Genomic DNA, 18943 nt, shown 5'->3' on the forward strand with positions numbered 1-18943 from the left:
TTTCACTACTTGTTCAAACTTAGTACTGGTTAATATCTGTTTGTCGATACTTTTGACGACCCAATCCATCACCAAAATTGCGATATTATACACTTTTCAATACTCTCCCTCTCTGCGCACTGTACTGGCCAACGTCTTTTATCTTCTTTACTCGATGGCTTTATGCCTCGCTGTAAGTGCGTCTGTGAAGAGGCCATTTGTCCTTTGGCCAGGGCACTATCTGAGACCACCAGAGCTCAGTGTGGGCCCCGGAGGTCGAAGCACAGATGACAAACGTGTGCGTGTTTGTGTGCGTGTGTGTGTGTGTGTGTTTGTGTGTGCATGTGCGTGTTTGTGTGCGTGTGTGTGTGTGTGTGTGCATGTGCGTGTTTGTGTGCGTGTGTGTGTGTGTGCATGTGCGTGTTTGTGTGCGTGTGTGTGTGTGTGTGTGCATGTGCGTGTTTGTGTGCGTGTGTGTGTGTGTGTGTGTGTGCATGTGCGTGTTTGTGTGCGTGTGTGTGTGTGTGTGTGTGTGTGTGCATGTTTGTGTGTGTGTGTGTGTATGTGTGTGCGTGTGTGTGTGTGTGTGTGTGTGTGTGTGTGTATGTGTGTGCGTGTGTGTAGCTATTGAATCTGAGAGCAGAAGGGAAACTGGGTCCGGCCAAGAGTTCAGTCTGGACAGATGCTCGCTGCCTCTAAGATTAGGCGGCGGTTTATTCATACATTTGCAACATAATAGGGATTCATAATTAATTACATCACATTTTAAACTGCGTATATTTTATAACTGAGGTGCAGAGCAGGTGGAATTGCAAGTGGAATTAGCTGCTGCACGATTGAGCAACAGTGAATTTAAACACATTTTTGCGAAGGTGTTTTAAGTCACAAAATAGTTTGAGGAAACTAACAGAGAACACAAATGTAGAAAACTGAACATCTAAAATGAGGTTGAAATTAATCATTAGTGTCAAAAACTGTAAGCCATAAGATAATTACAGTACATTTGTGGACCCAATAACCCAATATCTTGATAAATCTCAACATTTGCAACGTTTTGGCAGTTGTAGGTCCTTATGAGACATGTCCTATGAGACATGTCCTATGAGACATGTCCATAATAATCCCCCCTCCTCGTTATGTTGTCGGGTGCATTCATTATGTTCGTCAAAGGTATTTTCTTGTCACCTTTAAGCTTTTAAAGGCCCACAGCATGTGCATTAAGTGGATTAAGCTTTCAAAGTCTTAAACACATTTTCTTCATACAAAAAACTGTGTGACAGGCTTACAGCAAGTAAATTACTGCTAAATCCTACAATTAGAGGATTTAAATAGTTAATACAACAAAAATATGCCTAAAGAAGAAACTATTTACACCAAGTATCACCTAAGAAAAGACTGAGCTTTCAAGTACCACCAATACTAAGACTCCGGGTCTAAAATAGGATCACACCAAGTAGTTCTAAGCAAGAATCTGCTCAAAAGAGGACAACAATTGAAATCAAGCAAAACAAAATATGGAGCAATGTTCACAACAATGTGTGACAAAGTTTAAAACGTGATTTTCTCATTTGTATTCAGTATTTTCTTCCTCAGGTATCCAAATCACAGGTTTTGAAAATTTAAGAATTAGATTTATGAATCATGCAAAAATATTCCTGAGTCCAAAAAATGAACGCCTGTCATTGAAATTGGCGACTGGCACGCAGACAAAGCAGCGGGAAAGACTCTCTGGGAATGTCAACTGTTTCAGAGCGTCAGTTACACAGCAGCACCAACACGAGCTCCACTCAGAATGGGCTCTGGCGTCACTACCTGTCAAATTATTAATATTTGTCTAACCAGGCCAGCCAGATGAATTCTCACTATATTTGTTCACAAACTCTTGGGAATATATCTGGCCCGTCTCTCGCAGTTGGGTTTGAGACGCCACCAGTGTGAGGACGACCTAAACAAACACGGTGAAGCCGACAAGACATACTTTAGCAGATTTATGACTATTTAGCTTTTGAAAAACTTACACATAGAAGCGATTGGTGCATTTCTCGGCTTGTTCCGCTGTTCACGCTTTGACCAATCAGCTTCAAATGACGTCCCGCCTTTTGCCGACTTTGTCTCTCTGGAAAGTATCTTTATTCAACAAAGATACTTTCCAGATTGATTGAATAAATACTTAAAGATCACGCAATGGACAGTGAGTTTTGGGTGAATGTCGCTGACAACATGTTAAAGACTTTACAATTGAAGTGAATACTTGATTATTTATATTTGATATGCTAATAAAGAGCAGAGCCAATTTCAAAACTATTTTTGAAAGATTATATGGTCTTCTGCAGATAACAACATGAAGGATTGAAGTAATGCTTTTGGGTAAACCAACAACATTCTATTAAACTAACTGTATGTACGATTTTGGTCCAGATTTGAGGTAAACATTCAAATCAAGTAATGCTTTTGCTGAGAGCAGTTCAATGCTGATGTTTTATTACTTAATTATTACTTATTATATAAACATGATGTCCACATGTTTATGTTGTTATGTGGCCCTTCCTAAGCCCCGCCCCTGCGGCGCTCGTGCAGTTGTGAAACACTTGTCTATCTGCAGTTTATGCTCATGGCAACAGCGGTTCACTTGTGATTGTTAGTCCTTTTTTAAACCAGTAAGAGCTAACTGTACACAGGGTTCTTTTAAAGTGGCACTAAGCCTTTCTGTCTCCATGGAGATGTTTTGATTTACCTGGAATGTTCCACAGTGTGCATTACCCTTCTTGATTCTATGGTTTATGGCTCAAAATACCTTTAAAAACATGGATGAGTGGGGACACATCTCCACAGATCTGATCTGTAATTTGGCCTGCTGGTGTTGCCTGCTTGTCTCCATGGAGATATCTAAGTTGAACATGCAGAGCACCTTTAACATGACAGTGAGCTTCATCATATCGTGGCTGAACAGTGTTAACGATCAAACAGACGTGGAGAGAGTGTGAGGAGGAGAGATGCACGTTTTCTAGGGCATTGGAAGAAAGTGAAGTTTTGGGGTTAGAATAATAATGGATTTTATCAGCACAGAAGCTGTCCGATGAGGATAGAAATGGTATGTGGACTGCATTATTTAAAAGTAGGACCGGAACACCTGCCTAAACACACTAATATACTATTTTAAAGCCACGGCAAAACTGTTTTACTTAAGTGTTTCACAGAAGATTTGAAAAACACTATGTTGGATTATTCTTATGTACATATCTGTGAATGAAATAATACTACAATAGAATGTTTTGTCACGTTGATGCCATTAAAAGTGGAGGGTGGAGGGTCCGTCATCTGCTTGTGTCTTGAAAATGTTGCTTGCAATGCACAATATTGTATAAACCTTTAATCAATAAAAGGTGTTTTTATCAACAAAATTAGCTTGGTGGAGTCACCTGCTTGTCTCAATGGAGATTCAAAAGTGTTAAGATATTTTGTGCAACATTATAGAAAGAACATCTCTGGAGAATAGAAGGTTCCGGACACACAAACATTGTTCCCCTTTAGTTATGGTTGTATATTGTGAATGGTGATATCTTGACATACCCACTTTACATGCCCCAAAGAATAATCCTAAATTTCATTAGCGCTAAGAGGTTCTTAGACAACACAAATAATGCAAGATCCTAGAATCTCCAACACAATCTCAGAAGTCTGTGCCAGCGCACTGAGATATGGGCCTGATCTTCATGGGCCTGATCTTCGCCCAAGACCAGCTAATTAGATTGGGAGGATGCATTTTGGACGCTCCTTATCATCCGTCTGTGGAGCTGAATATCTTCATGTGTGGCAGCCTCAATAATCCCATTAGCTCAACCTCAGCCGCACACACACAAACAGGCTCGGTTTCCTCATGGACAAACTGTCTAAAGTCATGCTACAAAACAAACTGAAGTTCCTACATAAGATAATGGCAAATAAGTGCAATGTAATGTAGTGTCAAGGTGACAGTGGGAGAAATTTTGATTTATTTTACTCATCTTACAACTTTTCAGACTAGATTTTCTTTGTACAAATATAGAACATGCAGTATGTGCACTCAATGCACTAATCACAAGCTATAGCTATAGTCACGTCAATCCGGATCAGAGGAACCTTGATTTCCTCAGCACTGGACTTGGGTTAAGGTATGTTTCTTCCCTGGGACACGCCCATATTTCTACTATGACTCAAGTTTAATACTCTATATCCATGTGAGACAGGGAAAAGTAAAGGAACATATTACATAATGTTTATTTGTGTTGTTGGACATCCAAATCTTCAGGATCACAATCACATCAAACACAGGAGACAATAGGCATTTGTTTATTTGTTTGTAAAAGATTTAGCAATGGGTTCATTTCACATAATTCCTTCCACCAACACACTCACATTCATACATCAGGGTGCAAGGTGAAAGTGGGTGAAGGTGGGTGAAGGTGGGTGAAGGTGGAAGGTGGGTGAAGGTGGAAGGTGGGTGAAGGTGGGTGAAGGTGGGTGAAGGTGGAAGGTGGGTGAAGGTGGGTGAAGGTGGATGAAGGTGGAAGGTGGGTGAAGGTGAGTGAAGGTGGGTGAAGGTGGGTGAAGGTGAGTGAAGGTGGGTGAAGGTGGGTGAAAGTGGGTGAAGGTGGGTGAAGGTGGGTGAAGGTGAGTGAAGGTGGGTGAAGGTGGGTGAAAGTGGGTGAAGGTGGGTGAAGGTGGGTGAAGGTGAGTGAAGGTGGGTGAAGGTGGGTGAAGGTGAGTGAAGGTGGGTGAAGGTGGGTGAAGGTGAGTGAAGGTGGGTGAAGGTGGGTGAAGGTGGGTGAAGGTGAGTGAAGGTGGGTGAAGGTGGGTGAAAGTGGGTGAAGGTGGGTGAAGGTGAGTGAAGGTGGGTGAAGGTGGGTGAAGGTGGGTGAAGGTGGGTGAAGGTGGGTGAAGGTGGGTGAAGGTGGGTGAAAGTGGGTGAAGGTGGAAGGTGGGTGAAGGTGGGTGAAGGTGGGTGAAGGTGGGTGAAGGTGAGTGAAGGTGGGTGAAGGTGGGTGAAAGTGGGTGAAAGTGGGTGAAGGTGGGTGAAGGTGGGTGAAGATGGGTGAAGGTGGGTGAAGGTGGGTGAAAGTGGGTGAAGGTGGGTGAAGGTGGGTGAAGGTGGGTGAAGGTGGGTGAAAGTGGGTGAAGGTGGGTGAAGGTGGGTGAAGGTGGGTGAAAGTGGGTGAAGGTGGGTGAAGGTGGGTGAAAGTGGGTGAAAGTGGGTGAAGGTGGGTGAAGGTGGGTGAAGGTGGGTGAAAGTGGGTGAAGGTGGGTGAAGGTGGGTGAAGGTGGAAGGTGGGTGAAGGTGGAAGGTGGGTGAAGGTGGGTGAAGGTGGGTGAAGGTGGAAGGTGGGTGAAGGTGGGTGAAGGTGGATGAAGGTGGAAGGTGGGTGAAGGTGAGTGAAGGTGGGTGAAGGTGGGTGAAGGTGAGTGAAGGTGGGTGAAGGTGGGTGAAAGTGGGTGAAGGTGGGTGAAGGTGGGTGAAGGTGAGTGAAGGTGGGTGAAGGTGGGTGAAAGTGGGTGAAGGTGGGTGAAGGTGGGTGAAGGTGAGTGAAGGTGGGTGAAGGTGGGTGAAGGTGAGTGAAGGTGGGTGAAGGTGGGTGAAGGTGAGTGAAGGTGGGTGAAGGTGGGTGAAGGTGGGTGAAGGTGAGTGAAGGTGGGTGAAGGTGGGTGAAAGTGGGTGAAGGTGGGTGAAGGTGAGTGAAGGTGGGTGAAGGTGGGTGAAGGTGGGTGAAGGTGGGTGAAGGTGGGTGAAGGTGGGTGAAGGTGGGTGAAGGTGGGTGAAAGTGGGTGAAGGTGGAAGGTGGGTGAAGGTGGGTGAAGGTGGGTGAAGGTGGGTGAAGGTGAGTGAAGGTGGGTGAAGGTGGGTGAAAGTGGGTGAAAGTGGGTGAAGGTGGGTGAAGGTGGGTGAAGATGGGTGAAGGTGGGTGAAGGTGGGTGAAAGTGGGTGAAGGTGGGTGAAGGTGGGTGAAGGTGGGTGAAGGTGGGTGAAAGTGGGTGAAGGTGGGTGAAGGTGGGTGAAGGTGGGTGAAAGTGGGTGAAGGTGGGTGAAGGTGGGTGAAAGTGGGTGAAAGTGGGTGAAGGTGGGTGAAGGTGGGTGAAGGTGGGTGAAAGTGGGTGAAGGTGGGTGAAGGTGGGTGAAGGTGGGTGAAAGTGGGTGAAGGTGGGTGAAGGTGGGTGAAGGTGGGTGAAGGTGGGTGAAGGTGGGTGAAGTGTCTTCTAGTGCAACAACAGTTTGCAGTAGAGCACTGAAGTCACACTCTGGCTCCTGGTTTTCCCAACACTCTCCCATCCATCCCAACCCTCCATAACTCCAGATGTGACCAGATCAGACATTAAGGTGGTTTGGCAATAAAAGGCACAATAAAACTAAATATAATAATAATAATGTTGGTCTTATATAAGTATGGAAATCCCTTCACTGGTTTTCGGCTTAAATGGGCAGTAACTTCTGAAAAAGCTTTAATCCTGACTAAATAAAGAGTAGATTGTGTTCACATTTGGAGAATCAGATTTCCCAGGCAAAGTGACACTTTCCAGGTCGATGAGCTTGTCAAAAGTGCAACACAAACTACAGTATTTAAAGCTGAGTTCTAAGAATGTCCACTTTATTACACTTCAGCTCAATTTGGCCTTTCCCAAATGTACTACTTTCTCGTCTCCTAAATATAGATGCTCCAAGAACAAAAGCATAAAAAATAAACGTGAGTATTTTTCCAGAAAGCTAAAGTCCAAGTTTCTTTGTTGTTTCTTCATTCAGGCCTGTCACCCATCTTGTTGTGCTCGGCGGTTAGTGGTTAGATGCCATTTTCCAAATAGAACCATCTATCAGTGGTCTAAGTGGTGGCTCGGAGATGTCGTTGTGGTGGTGAGTGGGTGACGGCAGAGAAAGAGGAAGTGGTCGGGCTGCAGCATAAACAGTCTGAAGTTTTGTGTTTGTCTTAGCGCTCGGCTGGTTTTGGGACGCAGCCATGTGGATATGTCAGGGCTTCTCACACTGTGCCATGAGCTGGGCCTCTTCCACTTCAATTCCATTCTATTTATTTTTGCAATGCCCAAAATCAAAACAGCAGTTGCCGTGAAGGGCCTCACAAAATTGTTAATTTCACCACCAGACGGTCAGAAAACAAAACAACGCAGCTGATTGACCCGTGTTCTACAAACGAGACTACGGGTCACATTTTTACACTTGTTTTGCTTCTTTTGGGAGGTAGTCCTGATTCAGACCTTGTTCAGTGCTAGTTTAGATGTGGTTTCAAGCGAGTTAGTCCTTTTTTAGGTAAATTATTTGCACAAGTTTAGTTTTAGTCCATCTTTATCCATCAAAAAATATATGCAAGCCAAATACATCGTGTTAAACTGAGCAATATAAAATAAAACATCTTCAAAATGTAATATTACTTTGAAATGTTTCTCAGAGCGCTGTTGTAGACATCACATTCTGAATCACTGTCCATGCATCATGTTTAGACAGGAGCATTTTCGAACATGACCTTTAATGCCTCCACTCAGCGGTCCACATGCATCACGATGTGCGCTCGTGGCTGCAAAGTGAAAGCTGTAAACGTCATGCTAAAACATCTGTCAATCCAAAGACATGACCAACGAGGCATCGTGGTGGTTAGCCTTTCTGCCTTGCACCCAAAGGGTCACAGGTTTGACTCCTGTGGCTGTGATGTGTTCTCTGGGTACTTCTAACACTTTTGCCCCATCAACCTAAGCACGCACTATAGAGTTAATTCATGTTTTTGTGTTTAAACTGCAGAATAATATGAAAGCGGAAATTGCACAATGTCAAAATATAAACGGGACAAAATTGGATACATAGAGTAATAAAAAAAGTATTGTTTTGTGTTGAAAGTGACTATGGTCTGTCTAAAAAAGAGCACATTGTGGTGACAAAATCAGTATCGAGTACCAAGCCTATTTGAGTACTAAAACTTACTTCTTCTATAAAACCTCTTACGTTTCAATGGCTATAAAGCAGGTATAATTCTTTGGCGTGTCCTTGTGCTGCCGATGTTTGCTCTCACTGCGATTCCTCTGATGTCAGCACCACTGACCCAGCTCATGTCCGAATGCATGTGCACTTCAAGATTGGCTTTTTTTTGGGACTCCATTATCTTGCTGTCTGAATCTCAACCGCTCAAAGCCATTAGAGAGGAAATTGAGCCGAGGGGGGCGATCCAGGCAAACCCGTGGATCATGTTCCAACCTTTGCAGTCCCCTGATAGCAGACCTGTGCACTCCGCCTCCTCCCACTTCCTGCTTGGACAATGGCAGGTGCTATTGAGAGGGCTGCTTTGGTTTAATTGCTGTAGAATGGTGGTATTATTCCCCTCCTTCTGCGCTGTCCCGGGACCTGAGTTGAGCGGGAAGCAGACATGTACAGGCCTAAACAAGCACAGGTCCTTTAGCCTACAATGGATGTATTAACCTTTACATATGATTACAAAAGGTCTGAGTTACATTGATTTACAAAGCACCTTCTCTTCCTCTCTGTCCCGGGACTGTTCGTTGTCTGAGCAGATGTGCAGGTGAACAAGCTACCTGGGAAAAATCCTGCTCTAATGACTGCGCAGGCTTTACGCAGGCTGGGGAAGGGGCGATTACTGCTGTCTGTGTCTGTGTCTGTGTGTGTGTGTGTGTGTGTGTGTCTGTGTCTGTGTCTGTGTGTGTCTGTGTCTGTGTCTGTGTCTGTGTCTGTGTGTGTCTGTGTCTGTGTCTGTCTGTGTCTGTGTCTGTGTGTGTCTGTGTCTGTGTCTGTGCGTGTGTGTGTGTGTGTGTGTCTGTGTCTGTGTCTGTGTGTGTGTGTGTGTGTGTGTGTGTCTGTGTCTGTGTCTGTGTCTGTGTGTGTGTGTGTCTGTGTGTGTCTGTGTCTGTGTCTGTGTGTGTGTGTGTGTGTGTGTGTGTGTCTGTGTCTGTGTCTGTGTGTGTGTGTGTGTGTGTGTCTGTGTCTGTGTCTGTGTGTGTGTGTGTGTGTGTGTCTGTGTCTGTGTCTGTGTCTGTGTGTCTGTGTCTGTGTGTGTGTGTGTGTGTGTGTGTCTGTGTCTGTGTCTGTGTCTGTGTGTCTGTGTCTGTGTCTGTGTCTGTCTGTGTGTGTGTGTGTGTGTCTGTGTGTGTGTGTCTGTGTGTGTGTGTGTGTGTCTGTGTGTGTGTGTGTCTGTGTGTGTGTGTGTGTGCGTGCGCGTGCGCGTGTGTGCGTGTGTGTGCGTGTGTGTGTGTCTGTGTGTGTGTGTCTGTGTGTGTGTGTGTGTCTGTGTCTGTGTCTGTGTCTGTGTGTCTGTGTCTGTGTCTGTGTCTGTCTGTGTGTGTGTGTGTCTGTCTGTGTGTGTGTGTCTGTGTGTCTGTGTGTGTGTGTGTCTGTGTGTGTGTGTGTCTGTGTGTGTGTGTGTGTGCGCGCGCGTGCGCGTGTGTGCGTGTGTGTGTTTCTGTGTGTGTGTGTCTGTGTGTGTGTGTGTGTGCACGCGTGTGTGTGTGTGTCTGTGTGTGTTTGTGTGTGTGTGCGTCTGTGTGTGTGTGTGTGTGTGTGCGCGCGCGTGTGTGTGTGTGTGTGTGTGTGTGTGCGTGTGCCTGTGTTACAGTAAATCTTGTGCTTATGTCTCCGTACTTTATTGTCATTTTGGTATTTACATCAAATTCACAAGAAAAGTTGTTTCTCACCTGGAACTAACACAACAGAGTAATTTAATATGATGCATTATTATGTCTATAAGAATCAATTAAGTTACTAAAAACCCCAGCCCGTAATACACTGGTTTAGTATAAATAGATACATATTCTTGTAGTGCTGTTTTACCTCTACCTTACTATATAATATCCAAGTAAACAACTTTAAAAAATAAATAAATCTTTATTTAAAAGCTCATCATAAATGTAGAAGTTAGAAGTTTTAAAGATTGTGGCAGTAGTCAGTACAACAGTTCCTGTGTCTCTCCAGAGTGAAAAATTGAAGATTTGAATTGATGTCAAGTTCAACATATGTAAGATCTGATTCACTAGTTTAACAGCAAAAAATAATTGTATTGCCATTTTAAGAGCTGATATATTTAGTGACAGATAAAGCTGATGAGCACAACGTGTAAGCTCCAAACTGTTATTTACTTCTCATCACTGTTTGTTTCTGATCAATATTGTCACATGTGTATATGTATATAACATAAATAATGCAAACACAAATAAAAATGGCTTTCTGTGTATATTTTCTAAATTCAAACAATAAAAAACTGAGGTTGTTATAAACCTCTCAATTGAAAAACCCAACCTATTTATTAAATCTCAATCTTGCTCTGATTAATTGCACAGCTTTACACTGTGCCAGTAAAAAAACAGGTTCTCCTTAATAAAACATACTCCTTGTTGTAATCACAAGTAATTACAGATCAAAGACTTGGTTTTTCACCTGTATTTCCCCTTCTAATCTTATGGAATGCCCCACTGTTGTTCATAAACATTCACCTCCTGGAGTTACATGATTTTTTGACTTTCCAGCGCCCCGGTTGCATTCCTCAGTGGAGAGCTTAGGAATTCCCCTGTCAAGTATTTTAGACTATAATGATAGCATAGGGCGGGCTCGATGGCATAACCAATGCAATGCAGCGACAAATACAGACGGGAACCACAGCCAACATGCAGCGCTGCAAAAGCCGCCCACAGACAAGAAAACAAATCCCTGACCAGACTGAAGCAAAACACATTACATAAGATTTTACCTTTTAATTTAGGAAGATCTGTGGATACATGACCTGACAAAATCTAATCTTGTTTGGTAAAATTGGATTGCAGCAATAGTTCTGGGAAAGCAACATGGATGCAACAGGCCAAATAGGATGTGTTTAAATGTTTTGAGATGCAGAACTGGTCTGAAATGCTTTAGTTGAGATGGAATAGAAGAGCAGCAAGTGATAAGATATAAAAGAAAGCAAGAAACCAAGGAGTTCAAAGTCGTTCAAAATGTATGTGTGTGGTTTCTTGAGCTGAGCGGGAGCAGAGGGCGCGGAGTCTAAAATAAGACGCTCCTGTGTTTTTGGAGAGTCTCGGAGAGTGAACCTGTCAGAAAAGTAGTATGAGATTTGAGCTGACACAGGCATGCGATGCTGCGCGGCAATCCCTCGTGACAAGTCAGGATTGTAAGAATCTAAAAGGAAAGACAGTACGATTGCTTGTACTTAATAGTATTTTCCACCTTTAGACAGCAGGTCATAATGATCAGAAGACATACATTTCATGCAGTGGCTTAAAGCACAAAAGTAAAAGTACTGTAATGAAGTTATTTTTGCATATCTGTACTTTCCTTAAGTAGTTTTACGGTTGATACTTTTTGACTATTAATTCACTACATTTAAGAGCAGATATCTGTACTTTCTACTGCATTATTGAACTGGACAGAGAAGTGAAAAGTACATTTCTTATGGTTTGAGTCTTTTTTTGTTTTAAAGCATGTTCATGGTGACATCCTGACTAAAGGTTTTGAGTTCAGGCCCCCTCCAAAATATACACAGACTTTTTAAATGTATTTGTACTCAAGTAACAACATTTAATACCACTGATGTGATGGTGATTGGACAATTGCCTGTACTTTCAGACCATAAACCTTTTCTCTGTTAAAAATACTTTCCTGCTATACCTGTGCTTCATGCTAAATAATGTGTACTGTACATACCACGTTATGTAAAAGGACAAATAGCCAAAGGTTGTAGTCAAAAAAAGGCATTAAAAAGGTGCCAGTTCTTGACCTTTGTCTCACGGCAGCAGCCTTCAGTTTGTCCGTTCAAATGCGTTTTTATCGTCTGCGCAAAGCAAACACGTAAGATGAATTTGCCCTTAACGTGTAAAACCATTAGAGCTGTGTTAAATAATGAACGCTCCGCACTGTGTAAAGCGGTGTGATATTGAGTGTGAGAGAGCAGTCATCGCCTCCATAGTAACACACCAGTCTGAGCGCCTCCAGCTGTCTGCCTGCCGTGGCGCTGGTGGATTTGACACAGTGTACATGGGTATGTGATGGAGGGGTAAACCCTGTAACCCCCTCACAGTGCATTTTGTGAGCGTCTGCAGCTGTGAGAACATCTGTCTGTCTGTAATGTACCATAACTGCTCTTTGCCCGCTGATGGACAAGTGAAGGCAGCGGCGTTGAGAGAGCTGACAACAAAATAGTGGGTTCAAGGCAAACTAAGCGCTGTCAGAACATGTTTGTGTCAAGTCATGTGATATAACTTTTCTTGCCACCTGCTCGCATGCCCCTTCTTATGAGATAGATAAGAGTTTAATGCCAGACTGTAATAGGGAACATTCCAAGCATAGCGATAACATGACATAACAGACGACAGGTGGCAAAACTGCACCAGAAAAGTCACACACTGCACCTTTGTTTACTACCAAAAAACAATTTCAAACCTTCAAACTCACAACATCGATGCAGGAAAGCGAACAATTGCGAGGCGGCATGACAATTACCACCACCAAGCAGAATGCAGAAGTACAACCTGAAAAAGGTGAGCAAACTGCAACAATTTCAGTTTGAGATTTAACGCCTCGTTTTACACGCAATTGTATGTATTTTGAGCAGTTTACAGTTTACTCTCGCTCTGCCTGTCACAACAACGACGGTGTACTGTGGAGAGCATTTGACCAAAGCAATGCAGATTCACGTGAGTTCATGCGCGATAGAAAAGTATTGATTGAATTACAAATAAACCACAGGCGGCTGTGGTGCCCAGGAAAACAACTTTTTGTGTAGTTTTTCTGTTGGAAAACATGTCCCCCAGACCAGCAGGGTTCAAGGCTATTGTGACAGCAGTACACACAGATTTTAATTACTTTGAGAATGAAAAATATTCCATCTCCATCTTGCATTAGATGTTAACCCGGCATGAGAAGCAAACGGAATATCCTGACAAAATTGTGACGAACATTTATAGACAGATATGAGAAGCAGAATACTTTTCAGATTGTTTTGGCTACTGCATTTTGATAAGAGAAAACTGCCCTGTATTGATAACAAATGACAAAAACCTTGACCTTGACAGATATTCAAAACTCCACTTATCTGAGTAATACAGTGTCACCATGATAATATATAACAATATAACAATGTTGTTGTGACACTATTTAAAATGGTACAGCACAAAGTTAGCACTGACTAATAATTGTACAGTTCGTCCGTTCAAACTTCTGAACACCGGCTCTTGTAGCAGTTCTCAGCATGAAAACAACAAACAAACATGATCAAAGTCACCAGCGCTGCTTTTGCAATTCATAAAGCATCCTCCAGTGCTTGCCTATCAGCCCAATCAAAAAGCAGAGCAAGTGGGCATGAGGAAGAGGAATTCATTAGTCTTTGCATATCTGAGACCTCCAGCTCCGCCCTCAATCCCAACCCTCAATCTGACAAAACCAATTAGCTCGACATGAACATTATGGCGGGCAGCTGGGGCTTGGCACGCAGGGTCCTCTCGGCCTCTGTAGCATCATCCATTTGGAGGGGCAGAGCTATGGCAGACTGGCAGAGCACATCTCCTCAACTTTCACTGCGTCGAGATTTTCAGTGGCATGGTATTTCTTAAAATGTAATTACATTTATTGATGGTTTTAGGGCTGGGTTTATAATGATAACATTGATATTTGACCCCTGTCATTATGCTGTTTTGTTAATATTAAGGGTTGGGTGATATATCGGTTCTAGTATGTTTTTTTTCCCCAAGAAAAAACAACACAAGCGATATTTGGTAAATATCAGTCATTGGCCACAGCAGCAGTCCAAATATAGGATATTGGTATCAGCTCAAAAAATCCATATTGGACCATTGTTGATATTGTTATGACAGGTGGATTTAACCAATCACAGTAAAGTATGAACTTTCAGAAGAAGTAGATTGCTTTAGTTACTTCTTAAAGGCTTTATAAAGATAGAAGTGATGAAAGAGAATGTACATGAATCGTGATCAAATTGACATGAAGTCATTTTGTTCTGAAACATGAGATGACAAAGTAAAGGTTCTCAAGAGCCAGTTTTACGGCCATTAACAATACAAATAATGTGTATTCTTTGTCCTTTAACTCTGAAACTAGAGTACACCACAAAGACCCAGGACATCCAAGCTAAATGAGTGATATTTCCCAGCACACTGCAGACTTTTTCAGAGGTGAAAAGTGAAATCCTGTCCCCTGAGCTCAGTTGAACAGAGCAGAGTGCTTCTGTCTGTGAGCCTGGCAGCCGGCAGTCTTCATCCGTACCAATTCACAATTTCATTCAACTCAAAGGAAATCTGCTGCTTCAAAGCCTGTTCGAAGCACTGTTCCAGCTGAAGAATGGGACAGCTAATGCAAAACAATAGCAGTTGAAACGGTCTGAACTACTGTACCCAGAATGCACCAATATGTATGATGAGGAAAATGGGACACATCAGTGACAGGAACTATGAAACCGACAGATGTTCTGGACAAGAAGCAGAACAAGAGGTGTTATTTTTACATTTGAAAGGGTTTTTTTTTCCCATGAGTGATTCTCCAGAGTGTAAAACTTCAGAGGGGGATGACAGGCCAAATAGAGACGTGCGCACACCAAATTATTATTCAGGCCTCGTATGTAATTACTGTCAAAAAAACGTATCAACACTAAACCCTTTCTTTCAACATTTGGAATAAAGCAAGTCAAATGAAAAGAGGCCATTTGAAAAAGTAAATGTCTGTGAACTTGCTGGTTGGCTTCCCTCAATAAATTTTCTAGAACTAACGATAACAAGTGCAAGTGGTTAGCCCAGCTACTCCACTCTCTTGAAAACTAGGGCTGCAGCTAACAATTATTTTAATAGACTAGTCAGCTATTCATTTTTCTGATTTTCTGATAGTCCAATTATTATTTTTATTGTATATTGACACATTTTACCGACATTATCAAGAAAATAAAGGTTAAAATATGGTGACTAAAGGCTTCTAGATGGAAAATATCTACAATTAATCAAAAATAGTTTATCATTTTGACATTTTTAGTTAATAATGCCTCAGTCTTTGTTATAAAAGGTGTTTTTATGTGCGTTTTAAAGTCTGCAAAGTGTCATCACAATTATGTTTTATATAAGGCATATATGCATTAATCTTTGAGCTTTTAGCCAAGCTTGTTTTGATCAACATTCAAAATTACTCTGACTTGATGAAATAGCCTCGTTATGGCAATTTACCATTCAAAAGCAGCCATATCCTGTATTACATGGCTGTCAGAGATCTTTTTCCCGACTCTCATTTGCTTCTCGTTGCCATTGCCAAAAGCCCAGCTCAAGCACATCCACCAGAACGCTTCCCACATTCATGTTGATATTATTGCAGTAATGCCATGTTGCCTTGAAGTCACATGCATGTCACCTCTAGTACATTTATAACTGCTCAGAAATTCAGTGCGTGTCATTTGTGACGATAATAGTCCCCGTTGGAGGATAATGTGCACTTTGAAGGGTTGGCGTGTTTTAAAACTGACGGGGCATGATCAGATGGGCAGACATTGGGGGATAATCTCTGAGGCACACTTGTAAACCCGAGTGACATGCTACACCAGAAAAAAACCAAAAGTATTTCGACATTGGTGTCCCTGAAGGCTGATAGGGGCAGGGGTTATGTACAGTTGAATAACACATGAAAACATCAGCAGCAGTGACTGTTACGGACGACTTGGAGCGACCAGTGTTCATCAATATTTAGCAGATAAGATTTGCATGCAAAAGTGAAAAATATATGAACATGAAAGAGTGTGTTTTGAACCTCGGTCTCCCACATGAAGAGCATACACCCTCCCTACTGAGCTAACCCCACATACCTGTATACATTGGTGAACTTTACACAATGTAGTGCTCTATGGTGTTCAAATATCTCCTGTATTTCTAATTACCCTCCATCTAACATCTAGAAACGTGAACAGAGCCTTAGCTACAAAGACTGCTGTTGCTTCGCGTCTTCTCTGCACATGTGGAGTTAAGGCACGACCTGCAACCACCCAAGAATGCCACACAGGTTTATTCAGGGTGTGTTGTCCTCAGAGCACATGTGCAGACCTCTAAAACAAGCTGCTGACCGCTCTGGTTCTAAAAGCTCTGAACAGGCCTTTGAACAGCGTCACAGACTGAGCAGGTCTGGGAGAAGAAGAACCAAGCTTCCCGTGTCCTTTAGCAGAGGCCACCTAAAGACACTGTGACTTCAACCAAGCTTCAGCAGCAGAAGTGAGGGTAAAACAGGCTTATATGGATATATTTCACACCAGTTTAATCATAGTTACTCACCGGACATGTTTAAAAAGCATAAATTAGAATGACTTTTGACATATTCATGGTTCCAGCAGTTTTACGCATGTAGTGCTAGAATTAGTATTGATAATAAAGGGGCTGTACATGATTATTTTCTTGTAGTTAAAGTAACATTGGCTGTCTGTGTAAGTGCTTTTATTGGCCGCAAACCACAATTTAACGATGGTGTGCTTATAGTGTTAGAAGTACCGAAATCGTGGCAGTTTTGCTTTACGAGCTTATTTTGACTTATAATTTTTTTTAGTGTGTAATATTCTAATGTTAAGGGTGCCAGTTATTACATGTTTTATTTAGTATTTATTACCGGGGTACAGTAAAGTTTGTCTCCCCATAGACATTGTCACAGTGGCTCAATGCTCATTTTAATTAACACAAATGCCTGAAGACGATAATTAAAAAAGCAGAGAGAGGATTTCCCACTGGATCACAGAATAAAGTAATGCGAGGTTCATGAAAAGATGCAGCAAAACTTACTAATACTATGTTTGAGAATTAGAGTGTGGTAAAAACAGACTCACTTCATCGGTTTGAACAGAGCTTGTCCATAGTTCTGGAAAGTCATTATCAGCTTCAACTGCGTGCCTCCAGATTTCATGGCTGCAAGAGAAAAACCACACACATTTCAGTATTTGATAGTTAGTCCTGTTTAAGTGTTCAAGTCCAGGTTCAGTTCCAGGTTTGTCCCAGTTTAATGTGGTTTGTGTGCGTGTGTGAACTCAGCATTCCGTGTGTAAAGTTGGAACTAAATTGTCTTTTTAGCAATTCATGTGGAAATATTTGATTGTCTCCACGGCGCAGTCTGTACCCCTCCTAAAATCCTAATCTACAAAACCCATGAAGATTAACATGGATAAACAGCACCAAGTCACTCCACTGCAGCAGAACAGACAGCAATGCAGTTTTTAATTATTTTTTTTTACTGCCAATCACTCCCTGTCCATCCACAGAGTTTAGAAGTTGAATAACCAACTGGTAGAAATGTAATCATCATTTTGACCATTACTTCATGATGGCAGCCAAAATATCTTAATATCGAGAACATTACAATACTAAAATGAGGGATAAATGACGTATTAACATGATTACAGGTACACTAGATGATCATTTACATTTAAAGAGGACATATTATAATGTTTCTGGTATTTACAATTAAACTATAACATATATTTGTCATGATTTCACATTTTCTTCATTGTAAACTGCAAAATGGATCCAAAACAACTTAATAGTAGAAAAAGGGCTATTGACTGTTTAAAAAGGCTGTACTGAAGCAGACAATTATAAATGCAGATGTTTTTTCTGTTGAAAAATGTCTTCATGACATTACATGTATGAACCGGAGTCTGATTAAAATAATACAAATAATTGCAAGTAAAAACAGAGTTGTGGGCAAATGGGGGTAGGTTAAAACCGACATTTTCAAGGCACAAACGTAGGACAATGAGGGATTATTCAAACGAATAGATAGTCGGGTTAGGATGTAACGATTTTAGGAGACATACTGTACCAAATACAGACATGAAGACATGAAGAAGAACAAAGTTGTCCAACAGCTCAAATTTGTAGAAATATCCAAGAACGCTCGCTGCGCACCACATGCTACTGTGATGATAGCACCGCCTGCTGAATTTCAACATCAATAGAACAATCCGTCTACTTTTCTGGCCTAATGCTATGTCAACAACGACTGCTCAGACACCTTTATGACTCAACTTGAATCAGATGTGCTTGAAATACACACAATCTGCCTGGAAACGTCTTAAAAAATAGAGAACAGTGTGTTTACCATTGAATAAATTTAGTACATCCATCAATAGACTTTGAGAAAGTTAGTGAAGAAGGGACAACGTGGCAACATTATCAGTATAATCTTATCATTTACACAATATTTTCCCTTTTAAATGATACGATTACATCCTGCTGTTGTATGATGAACGTACATGTGAAAAGCGATACAAAAGCAGATGAAATAGAATCTACATGATATATTTTCCATGGTCATTATTCATCTGTATCCGACCATAATCAAATAAACTGCCTGCGCCCTGCTAAGAGCTGCCTGTTCTGTTCACTCACTGTGTACTTCCCGCTTGTACATAGAGCGCCGCGCCTTCATTAATTCTCTCCGCTCTTAAGACGACTTGGCTTCATTTTACTCACCCCTGGCAGCACATGCAATTTACCGTGACTCATTTTCAGAAGCTTGTGGGGATTTTGCAGAGACTGTTGCACAGAGTCCGACCCGAGTGACCCCGGATGAGAGCGTCTCACCTCCAGCAGGGAAGAGATACACTGGGAGCATTATGGCAGCGGCGGCACGTGGTGGATTTGTCAGGGAATATGGCACAGAGAAATCTTTCAAACTTGATACAGCGAGACAGCGGAACCTTTGTGGATTGAGAGACGATTCAACGACATGACCTTCGCAATCCGCGAAGGGGATCGTCTTTGTACTGGCCATTTATAAGGCTGACTTAATGACTGGACTACAAAAGGTAATCCCTCTTGATCATGTGTTTGGATGAGTGCAGTGATCTAACATGAGAAAGTGACTTATCTGGCCATCTGTCACACATGATTTATACACTACTTTTTCTTTTTGGAACATTTTTTGTGTGTTGTCATTGCCAATACCAAGTGTAATCATTACGCCAAGTAGAGC

General features: G+C 42.1%; 1 protein-coding gene across 1 annotated transcript in view; it reads right to left on the reverse strand.

The window, feature by feature from the left end:
* LOC140358520 (extracellular serine/threonine protein kinase FAM20C-like) overlaps positions 1-18943 on the reverse strand; it is a 32964-nt gene that overhangs the window by 10817 nt on the left and 3204 nt on the right. Inside the window, exon 3 of the mRNA XM_072443412.1 lies at positions 16800-16878. Within this exon, the coding sequence (XP_072299513.1) occupies positions 16800-16878 (79 nt within the window). The remainder of the gene's footprint in view (positions 1-16799; positions 16879-18943) is intronic.

Source organism: Eucyclogobius newberryi, unplaced genomic scaffold (assembly GCF_026437365.1).
Source record: "Eucyclogobius newberryi isolate DKJ021-1_F unplaced genomic scaffold, fEucNew1.0.hap1 SCAF_13, whole genome shotgun sequence".
NCBI lineage: Eukaryota > Metazoa > Chordata > Actinopteri > Gobiiformes > Gobiidae > Eucyclogobius > Eucyclogobius newberryi.